This window comes from Caretta caretta, chromosome 6, assembly GCF_965140235.1.
Source record: "Caretta caretta isolate rCarCar2 chromosome 6, rCarCar1.hap1, whole genome shotgun sequence".
Taxonomy (NCBI): Eukaryota; Metazoa; Chordata; order Testudines; family Cheloniidae; genus Caretta; species Caretta caretta.
Genome location: NC_134211.1, coordinates 29,577,003 through 29,589,030, shown reverse-complemented (window position 1 = coordinate 29,589,030; position 12,028 = coordinate 29,577,003). Strand labels below are relative to the sequence as shown.

Here is a 12,028-nt window from a genome sequence, read left to right as displayed (position 1 = left end):
TATTGAGTCAGACCAATGGTCCATCTAGCCCAGCGTCCTGTATTCTGACAGCGGCCAGTGCTAGATGATTTAGAGGCAGTGAACAGAGCAGAACAATTTCAAGTGATCCTTTCCCTGTCGTTCTGTCCCAGCTTCTGGCAGCTGGAGGCGTAGGGGCACCCAAAGGATGGGATTGGATCCCTGACCATCTTGGCTAATACCTAAGACGTATGATGTCTCTAATAGCCTTTGATAGACCTAAACCATTGTACATCTATCAAAACTGCAAGTTCTGCAAGTCAGATGCCAAGGTGGTTCCTAATGCTATGAAAGGGGCATTCTCATAGTAGTAGGAGAGTGAGGTACTAACACAGGCCCTGATGTAGGGAAGCACACAAACACATGCACAAGCTCCTCCCCATACTGAACGGCACGTGCTTAAGTGCTGTTCGGAACAGAAATACTGGGGTATTTTCTTTTTGTAAACTAGATTCTGCAGATCCCAACAAGACACTTCCAGGTAGCTGTCGAAAGGAGGTATGGACAGAGACAAAGGGAAATGGCTTGATAAACTGAGCAAATGACCCATCTGCCTCAAAACTCTTCTTCCCTTTCAAACTAATGCACGCAGTTATTTTAAATTCCTCATCCTGCAACTCATCTTTTTTATGCACACAACATGTGGTATATATTGATAAGCTACAGCAATAAAAATACAATGAGGCATGGCAGGACATTTTTTTTTGGTTGGGAAGTGGTTCGCATGCCCCACTCTATATATTGTAGACAAACCACTCTGAATAAAATATGAGCGTTCGTTTTTTAAGAAAATATTTGTCTGAGCAGTTTCTTTCAGAAATGAAGAGTGTATTAAATATAACTGGCCTCCATTTCCCTAGGAAGTAAAATAAAAAAACAGAAAAGGAAATAAAACCGTTCAGGACAATATATTGCCCGTATTTGGAGCTTTGAGTTTTTTGAGAGGACGGGAGGAGTTCACAGGTACTTCATTAATAAGATGTTTAGCAGCAATGATGTAGTGTGATCTGGTTGCTTCTACCGAAGAATAAAACATGGGATGTATGCAAAGAATGACAAGCAGGTAATCCCTTGATAAAGGAAAATCCCTTGGGAGGAGGAATGTATCAAGCCAGCCTAATCTTATTCATGAAAATCCAAAAAGACTGATTGGCATCAGGCTAGGAACAGAATTCTGGCAAGGAGCTGGCAACTGAATATATTTTGGCAACCTGCTAAACTCTTGAGAGAACAGGAATTTATACAGTACATGATGTCTCAGTGACTCACTGTGTCTACAGTTCTAATGCATATCCTTCCAGTGATGGCATCTATCCGCACTGGCATCTGAAATACAGCAAACAGTGTTCCTGCACTTTAGAAATAAAAGGGAATAAGCATGTAAATGTCTGCTGCACTAAACAACAATTTATAAAAAAAAGAAAAGTAGGATGTGGGTAATAGTGGCCGTCTCAGGGAGGTTGTTGTGATGATACAAATGAGCGATAGGGTTCCTATCCAGCTCAAGAAGTCCTCTGGGAAGTGACGTCGAAAAAAAATGCACAGCCTCATGGTCAATACAGGCTTAATCTTAGACACAAGTGTCCACTTCCCTTCACTGCTGTTTATTAAATCACTTTGGGATTGTGGGAGGGGGGAGGAAGGAGAGCTTTCCAAATCGCCATCTCAATACTCCCCCCTCAGTCAATGAAGATCAGCAACTGAAGATCAGGAATTTGAAATGTTTTGCCAGTCTTTCTTCTAGAAGCATTTGCAACACAGGCCTCACAATAAAATTCTGGTTGTCTGTAGATTTTCAGGATGTAGGCTGGGCAATTTCAGGTTTGACATTCTTTAGGTTTTAAATAGTGCTACAGAAACAGACTATGTTTGAAAATGGTTTTAACATAAATAATCTGATGTTGAAGATTATTTATCTTCCTGATACACATTTCCATTGTGATAGGCTTGTTTATGGAGTTAATATCATATGACTAGAGATAGACTAACTATTTTTTCCAACAAACTTGCTCCTTTATATGTTTGCAAACTACTAGTAAACAGACTTTGATTATTACAAATGTACTGGTAACTTATATTTGTTCAAACACTCAAGGGAAACATTCCAGCCTATGGGTTTTTCATGAGTTATTCACTTTCTTTGACTAATCATATTGTTCATATTGTGTAACTGGTCACCTAATTCTTTTCACAACATGCAGGAAGTGACAATTTAACCTGCTGAAATGTATTTCTTTATTTAAACCAAAATGTCTAAGATAGCATAGACCTGGGATTCTGCCCAGAAATAGGCAGTGGAGTAAGCAAACTACAACAATGGAGAATGTGATTTCAATTAATCTCGCTACAAATACACCTTGAGAATTTAGAGGAATCTTGAGTTTGGGAAGTAGTTAGGTATCAGACGGGGTAATCCAAACTCATCCCTGTTGTACTTAATCAGTCACTGCAGTCAATGGAATTACTCTAGGAAGAAATTTGGCCCAGTTGTGTTTACCTAAAGGAATGTATGGGGAGGGCATGGAGATGAATGGTAGTATGAATTGCTTGCCGGTGGATGTCTGTGGTTGGACATAAATGTGAAAGAATGTGTGTATGTATTCTAAAGCTCTTAGATGAGCTAGTGAGAGAGGGAAAAGTTTTACCTTATAAAATGTGGATAAGCAAAACAAAACCTGGAGTAGGTTTGGATATATGTCTGGAAACTCTCTTGAACAGCTTTGTAAACAGGCTGCATGTGAGAATATATGATGATTATATTATTATGATCGAGGCAATGGCACTCGCCACAATGGCTGAACAATGTACCACACCTTCCTTGGGGAAAAACTGCCCATGCTGATTTAACTAAATATGCTGATTTTTCAATATTCACTTTCATCAAACTCTGCCCTTTTGGATTTGTTTCTACTCCCAGATTTAAGAGCCATGGTATACATAGAAGAATGCTTTTTATCCTTTCCAAAGGAAATACCCCATGTGAGTAGATTCTGCATTGCACTTGTGCTGGAAAACAGATATCATAAAGGGGCAAAAAACCCTCTTAAACTATTACAAATGAGGTCTTAAACCTGGCAGCCCTTCAGGTAGGCCTGGTATCAGAAATAAAAATAACTTCTTGGTTATGTTCTGCCATCATCCCGACATACCATAATGGGCAAACAATTTCAAGTACTATATTCAAATGCAAAAACTGGCAATTAAAGGCAAAAAAGCAAGTTTGCTTCATTTCCGAATATAATAATTTATATTTGAATGTTGATTTGTGCAAACTGGTAGCTGCTAAAAACTTGACAATTTTACCTAAGGTTAATACTGTACAGGTTCATATACTGTTTCTTATATAATACAGTATTATATCATGCAGATTCTGTGCACTGTGCATTCTTGTCTTACATACATACACTATTTTTACTGTTATAATGGTTTGACATATCTTTGCTGACCTAGACTTTCCATAAGTTACATTCTCTTCCCTCTAAGGTATATGTATTTACTAATTGAGCCAACAGCCAAGTACTATATATTTTCTTTTAAAATAATCTTCCTTAGGTGTAATTTTGGGGATTAGGCAGTGAACTACAAATCTAATTGCTCTGAGAACAAATGCTCACCACCAACTTTCTAAAGACCAATTCAGGGAATGAGGCAATTAACCACAAGGCTAACTTAGATGCTAAGGGATGCACAACAAATCCTTCCATAGGTGCAATTCAGAGTCTGTGGTACTTAAGTACAAAGTTAACAGCTGCAAAATTTTGGTGATCTATATATGTGTCATGTAATTTTCACTATTTTTTCACATTGTAATACTCAAATGGTATAAGTATATTTTACTGTGTTTCATATAAATGATTTTCATGTACCCTGTCTGGCATATTCAAAATAGCATACATGAAGCTACACAAATGTATCTGAGGTTTAGGGGGGGAAATGAACGTTAAGTATATATTGTATTATTTAAGCATATAAACAATGAAAGACTGTGTCACAACAACATGTACTTAGGGGCAAACTTAAGGTTTCACATGCAGCTTTAGCATTGCCTTTCCTGATTTTGATATGCTTTTTTGGAGCCACCCTTGATTAGAGTTCAGTAGCTACCACCCTCTGCACCCATCCACTGTGGCGCTGCTGGCCAAAGAAAAGAGGGTGAAACTGTGCTCCCACAACACTCCTCCTCCTTTGGAGAGGCTAATGCCAGCAACAGGAATGGCCTTACACAACCATTATAAACCCTGAGTGCCAGAACTCTGAATGTCCCTGTGTATATATCCACACCTTGCACTACCTCCCACACTGGATACACACACAGAGGTGAAGTAAAATCTTTCCCTAAACACAGACTGTGTTTCTTATAATGTAAATTCCTATAACCATTCCTATTGGTGTAGATTCAAGCACATTTTTCCTGAAAGTCAAATTTTGCTGACTTGTTTTCCATGATGGAAATGTGTCTCTTTAAAAGAGACTGTTGCAGACTCGGAGATCGCCTTTCTGCAAGATTCTCCATTTTTAATTTCTGCATGACAAAGTTCTATTTGCATCAAATAAATTCATCATCGCACTTCTGCGTGTGTGAGTAACATTGTAATCATTTAGCGATTCAAAGACAAATCTAATTCCTGAATAGGCCTTAAAAAACAAAAAACAAAAAAACAAACATTGTGGCCTATTGTTATCCTAGGAATGGCCTGATTTAGAAAGCCACTGCAAGTGAACATGATAATGCACATAACAGCAACCATCCCAGTTCACCAGAACCCTGGGCACCTCAGAAGAATGACAAGAAACCTGTGTGGTATAATATGTTGCATGGGAAGCTAAGTCTAAAACATGCACCCACCCTCCTGAACAACGTGATCACAATGCTCCTCTCACTTATTGTTGTAGAGTAATACTGATCTCATGACTAATCTTAGCCTGTCATGCAACAATGAATCTCTCAATCAATTGTATAAATAAAATAAAATTCCTCAAGCTGCAATGCTAAGTATATAAAGTCCAGCATGTTTTTCAGTCCTAATAAAAGGGGGCAGTATTACATCAGTTGATAGTCTGATACTTCTTAAATGTATGAGGGAAGGATGCAAATCTGCTGTATTTTACAGAAAAATGTATTACTGCCTCTTGGACACATACTACTTTAGTGCCCAGGGATAAAATGTTCAAAAGCATTTTCAGTGCGACTTCAGCATCTAGTCACTCGACCGCTTCTGAAAATTTTTACCTTGGGTCACTATTTTGCTTTCTACATTACTAAGGAATTTTGTGAATTTATGAACATTTTTTCAAGTAGACAGGATAAAACACTGACACTTAAAATTGCAAATGGAAATACTGCAGTTGCAAATACTATTTTATAACAACTTACAGTAGGGCCAAGATTTCTAACGTTGGACGTCTCAAGTTAGGCTCCTAAACGCATATTCATACACGTAAAAAAGGGGAGTGAATTTCAAAAGTGCTGAGCACACAATAGCTTCAGCTGGAGACACTGGGTGCCCAGGCCACTTATATTCAGGTGCCTGAATATGGATTTAGAAACCGGACTTTAAGCACTCACTTTTCAAAATTCTGGTTTACAGATATTATTTGGAGTAATAAACAGCTTATTAAAATGGACAAATCCACAAAATATTTCAAGTCCCATTGTGGCAATACAGTGAAGATCACTGCTGGGATTTTCATTTTTAACCATTCAGAGGTATCTACCTCAGCCATAATCATTTAACTGAGATAAAAATACAGCATGATAAACAATATGTGTGTGGTGCCTTCTATGGCCCAAAAATCCCATAGAGAGGAGTAGGACTCCTGCCAGTTGCTGGGCTTCTTTGTGAAATAAGCTTCTTACCTACTGAGCACCAGGATTACCAAAGGACGTAATATCCTACCACCCTTCAAGGACACACAGAACACAGCTGTCCCTATGGCTATGGTAAATTCCCTAAGTCTTTACAATGGCATGAGTATGTGTCTTCTCTCTCTTCCAGAGATGTTCCAAAGAGAGAATTTTGTTTAACCTTTTATCAGCCTACTTAGACAACAAGCTCCATGGAGCATCTGCCTGTTTAGCACCTGGCACAATAGGACTCTGATCCGTCATGGGGTCCTCTAAGCACTACCACAATAAAAACCATTTTGTAAAAACTGGTCATTTGTGCTAGATACTACTATTGATTTGTTAACCTGGTTGTAAAGTATATACCTTGGAGGTACAAATGGAGTTAAGATTAACAAGAGCAAGCAGAGAGGTCTGTAATTGTTCATACCCATAACCTTTGCTGCCTCTTCTTCAGTGGCCCAAAATATGAATATCGGTCTTTTATTTATAATTAAAGATTCTTCTATCAGAAATTAACACAAAAAAGGAGAGAAAACTTTATTAAGAAGTTTTTTGTTAAAATCCCAAAACATAATAGAATAGGTGAATTCTTGCAGAGCTGAACTAAGTGTTTATGATTCATGATTGTTCATGAAAGTCTATAAAATGACTGTTTCCTTAAACTATTATTTCCATGTCTTATGTTTGGAAATTAGGGACAGTCATAACTAATTCTAGTAAAAGATGAGACACTGATTGCCTGCAGCTTGGTCTGAAAAAAATATTGTTCCGAGTTCTCCTAGTCAATTATTAGTCATTGAGTTCAGAGAATAACTGGGAGCAGAGAAAGCTTGGTGCTGGCCTTTGAACCACATAGTGCTTGAACAGCAAAGATGTATGAACTCACTATGCCATTACAATTATTATGGCTATAATAACAACATTGATCAAAGAATTAATTGATAATATGGTGTTGTACTTTGGGTATTTATAGAGGCCTGCTCGGATACAAAATTTGTATCCGCATCCAATCAGCAAAACTGATCCGCAGATATCTGCAGATTTGCAAGGCTTTAAATATAAAATTTGGATCCGTATCAATCTGCAAAAATGGTCTGCAGATATATAAAGCAGATAGCCGTGGATTTTCAGGGCTCTTGGTATTTAGGGAAAATAATAAGGTGATGGGATTTTTCTCATTTAGGAAAAAAAATAAGTGTGTGTGAATGGTAACGTTTTTCTACACAACCTTCCTGAAGTGTTTCTATCAGGCAAACTTTGTGCACATGGGCAGTGGCCACATGTAAATGATGGAGCGTAACAACTCCAGAGGAGCTGTTACACTCTATTGTGTCAATAATCCATATATTTAACAGTCCCTAAATACTCTGCATTACAGCAGACCGTAACACTTCCAAAGGGGCCGTTATGGCTTATCAAGTCAAATCCAAGTGCCTAAATATGGTTTTGACCAATAGACTGTAAACAACTCCAAGGGTAAACAATGCATATTTTAAACAAGTCCAGACTATATTTTGCATACAAGCCATTATGTCTACATTAGGATAAATGAAGTGGGTTTAATCTTTTTTTCATTTGAAATAGGGGTAACATAAAAAACATTTATAGGTCTCCACAGTTGTCTAAGGATTTATGGACCGCTTTTCAGAGGGGCTGAGAATCTGCAGCTCCTATTGAAGTTCATGAAAGGAGTGAGCAAATCATGTCATACATTTTTGGGCCTAATTTTGGTTTCCAACTGCACATATGCTTATGCCTACAAGTGGTGGGGAGGGGGGCATATGGTATAGATGTATTATGCAAGATTCTGGTTCCTCTAAAGGCTTGATGAGGTCACTTCTTAGGTTTTCTGTAAGGATGTAGAAGATAGCTTCCTGTGACAGGGTGCAGAAGATATAATGTGTAATATTTACAATGTATGTTCTGCAACCTGCATCCCTATACCTCTATCCAGTGCAGATAACTCATGCTTCTGCTTGTATACTGGCCAAACTTGAATTTGGCCTTTAAAATATAAACAAAATAGACAATACAGCATCTTTTGGGGTCATTTAGAATATTGTCAGATCGAACCATTAGTCAACATTTAGTCAATTATCCTGGGTTTAAATACTAAACTAAATAGGACTAATTCCAATAATGCATGTTTTGTTAAAGTACCTTAATTTACAAATTTCTTTTAAAGATGAACATGTCTTGCCTGGAAAAGAGCTATTCCCCCCAAACAGAGCCAACCTCTGTATCACTTCTGCTGTTAGTCCACCCACACAAAAGATGTTTTGTGAGGCCATTTCTGAACTCTTCTGGATCCCTCCACTTTCCCAGCAGTTTCCTGAACTGGGTCAGCTCCCCTTCCACTTCTCCCATAAAAGCACTAATGCTGTTCTCTCTTCCTTTCATGATGTTGGCCTACAGTTGAACAGCAGCAGGTAAGGTCGAGAAGTTTGACTTTGCTAATAACCAGTTTACGCTTTAAGCTCTATAAATCTCTATGCACATAGAATGGTGTCAATTTAAAACTGTAGCTTACCCACAACTCTCAGGAGAATCATAAAAATGCAACATTCCAGCTCACTGTCATCAATTTGTTTTGCTCTTTCTAATGACCAAGACCCTGTGAGCACTCTAAAGCTTTCTGGGTTTTTTAAATGAGAATGGGACAATTTTCAAATATATGTTTATAACCAATACAAAAGCATTTGGGGCCTTAAAATGACATTTTCAAAAAGGCATCAATCCAGGCTTTGAAGTTGTGTGCATAATGTTGTAAGCATAATCATTTACACAACAAACTGTTACCAGTTCTCTGAACTCAAGGACCAGTAACTGACCAAAACTCAATCACTTTTTTTAAGTCCAAGGTGCAGGCAATTAGCTTGTCATCTTTTTCTGAGGTTAGACTCTTGTTATTCATTCACATGAGCAACGTCTAGTTATCTGGAGGCTATTTTTAAAAATGTGGCTCTAAAAGATGAACATAAGGACCTGATCCTTTTAGGAGAAGCAAATCCAAAAAAGTAGCTATGATTTCAAGGGCCTGCTGAAAAATCTTCACTCTGTGCCACAGGTAAAGAATAGTTTTTAACATAAAAGATTAAGTAAAAGGAAATTCTCATCCAAACAGAAATAATGAAAAGGGAGTGCTTATAAATATCCAGAGTGGAAAAACACAGTTTTCTGAAATAATATTTGAACAAAAATATGTTTTTTTGTTCTAAATGTAATGTCACATCTATTTTACATTTTATACAAAGTATGTACACTTCTTCCATAAGATTTACTACTCTTAAAAATGCAATTTTTTTCATTATTTTGGGGGCGTGAACAGTGGAGAAATACCATAATTTTAAAGACCAATTTCTATCCCATTGTATTTGAATATCTGCAGTACTTTATGGTTGTGGTACAAAGCCAAGGGACTAACAACATATCAGAGGTGTGGTAGTAATATCCCAGTACAATTTTTGTCTGGTCTTATTGCTTCACTCTGTGGCTTATGCTATAATAAATAAAAACAACAGGATGACAGTGAGTTTTCATGATAAATCTCCTTGCTGTAATTTTGTTGTCAGAGCCTTAAACAGCACATTTAACTCTGAAAAGTCTCTGTGTAAAAACAGCATTGTGGGTTCCAGGGTTTCCGTGACTTCCACATCTGCTCTGATCAGTTTAGAAGCATAGAGATAATTTTTCTAATGGGCAGCCATGCAAACTCAACCTGGGTTCGTTCAACTTATGCTTCATCAATAAAGATTCTGTGATTTAAACTTAGTTAACAATGCTGTTGACAATACACATGAAGGAAGAGATTCCAGCTCATTCTCCCAAAGTTTTAATGGCTCTGCTAAGAGATGTAAGAGGAAATAAAAGTTATTTTAGTCAATACAGGAAGCTGGTAAGGTCCTGAAATCACCCCAGGAGCAGATTTAGTAGAGCAAGTAGGTGCCTTTTATACACAATCATTTTACAAAGTAGAAAAAAAAATTAAGAATCACTTTACCCTTCCTTTTTGTATTTTAAATATTTTCAAATATTGATCCAATGACACTTATGGGATTCATTTGTAAAGTACATTTCAATAAAAAAAAAGCATAGCAGGTGTGACTTTTTTTTGTCCAATCTTATAGTTTGGACTCAATTAGGATTCCACTTGACTTTAATTAGAATTTTGCCTGAATAAGGACTGCTGGATCAGTTATTTAATTATCAGTCATTTAATTTCCCTGTTACAGATTTCTTTAATAACATTAATCTGTATTAAATGAATTTTAAAATGCTGTCATTTAAACCAAACCTAATAGAAATAAATATTTATTAGGCTCTGAACTTATCCTATGGGGAAAGATGCTAAAGAAATCCCTTTAGCAGGCACTGACCCTTTCCCTTGCTGTTTTGGGTAATGTAGAGATCTTATTAAGTTAAAATATAAAATTATTTAGATTTTAAATAAATTTTAAATTTAAAATAGATTAAAAGACATTTTGTCTTCAACAGTGCTGTTTACAATGTTTCACTCCCTTTCTGCTGCGGTCTCCTGGTTCACTGATGGATCTCTTGTGTGTTTAGATAAGATCATCATATAAGCAAAATATTATGGAGGCTTTATATATAGTTACTGTTGTGTTGAGATTTACACTTAAAAAGGGATTAAATCTCTTTTTTAGATATGAACAGTTTAATATAACTCAAACACACAGCACTGACCCTCTGAATATTGTATGAGTATTTTGAGAATTTCCAGGTAAATTTTGTATTTCATTTATGAGTTAGAACCATTAAAACCTACCTTTCTAAAAAAAAATTTTGAGTTTTCCAGCAAAGAAATTCCAAAATATAAAACATGGGCTGCTTTTTAAATGTATTAATATGTTAACTGTGTGTAAATTAATAATTGAGTCATAACTGTTTCTGTTTATGCCACAATGTTTCCTCCGGAATATTTTCCCATTTCTGGTTAAATGAAATTTACAGCTAACATAGTGGCATACAACCGATTTTGTGTCAATTACTTTTGGTGGGAAATAGTTTATGTGATTATTTTTGCAGGATAAGTCACTCTTGGGAAGACAACTGAGAAAGCATTCTTCATCAAAAGGGCTGCCCTACAGCTCAGCCAATTACATGATTCAGTGATTCGCCAGTTCAGCTATATAAGAGCGATCCGCTCCTGGAGCAGATCTCTGAGACCTTGCAAGTCCATAGAGAGGGGTTGTCCTCCTGAAGTTTTCCTAAATTCTGGAGAACTCTTCTTTTGTGCACCTCCCAAAGTGAATAGGATTGGGGCATCCCTCCTGACCCTTCTGCAGATCTTGTGAAGCCTCATTGTTTGTGAAGCCTCATGCCTGACTAAATGCTGTCGTACTCAATGCAATGCTTTCCCTTTGTCCATCCTTTTGTACTGCATCCTCCTGGTTTCTACTTGTAAACTATAAGCACATTTGTATACGTTATACCATCACAATACTCAACAACACGAACACACTAAAACCCTCTTTAACACAGTCATTTTAACCGACACTATCATCTTCAAAGCACAACTCAATCTAATGGCCATTCACAACCTTAATTCCAACCAGTTAATTTGTTATTCTAACCAGTTAATTTGCTAAATACAGATTCATAGATTCTCAGATTTTGATGTCAGATTAAGAATATACACAGGAAATGTTGCATATGCATCTGCTTCAGTAATATTTATGCATACCTTTTCATTCCTGCAGTTGTTTAGACCCATGGTATTCATGGAGGGCAGTTTTACATCAACACCATGAGGCGGCGGCTGCTGCTGCTGCTCCCTCTGGATCTGCTCTCTCATCTTTCGAGCCTCCTGTATGGCTTTCATGACTGTGTCCTGGTCCCCAAATAGGGCAGGTGAGTTAAGACTGGAAAGGATATCTACAAATACAGAACACACCTAATTAAGTCAACGATTCAGATTAGATTCTTGGCTATGCAGTCAGCTTTCATCCTGTCAGAGTGGCACCTGATTAATCTCTGTCGTAGTAGTAATGATCATCTTTTTTTAGACCAGTGGTTTTCAACATTTTTTCATTTGCAGACCCTAAAATATTTGGAATGGAGGTGCTTTTGGAAATATTAGGCATAGTCTGTGGCTACCTGAAAACAACTGCATTAGATGGTTGAATTAACATGCAGTACTTA

The 12,028-nt window shown here is 37.1% G+C and overlaps 1 protein-coding gene across 23 annotated transcripts in view; it reads right to left on the bottom strand.

The window, feature by feature from the left end:
* The window catches only part of SOX6 (SRY-box transcription factor 6), a 451,605-nt gene that overhangs the window by 57,591 nt on the left and 381,986 nt on the right, over positions 1-12,028 (bottom strand). For 19 of the 23 annotated variants that reach the window (XM_048853489.2, XM_048853504.2, XM_048853488.2 and 16 more), the window contains 2 exons: positions 11,571-11,761; positions 1,288-1,344 (listed from right to left, as the gene is read on the bottom strand). In XM_048853489.2, the coding sequence (XP_048709446.1) occupies positions 1,288-1,344; positions 11,571-11,761 (248 nt within the window). The remainder of the gene's footprint in view (positions 1-1,287; positions 1,345-11,570; positions 11,762-12,028) is intronic. The other 4 variants (XM_048853493.2, XM_048853512.2, XM_048853494.2 and 1 more) reach the window with 1 other exon arrangement.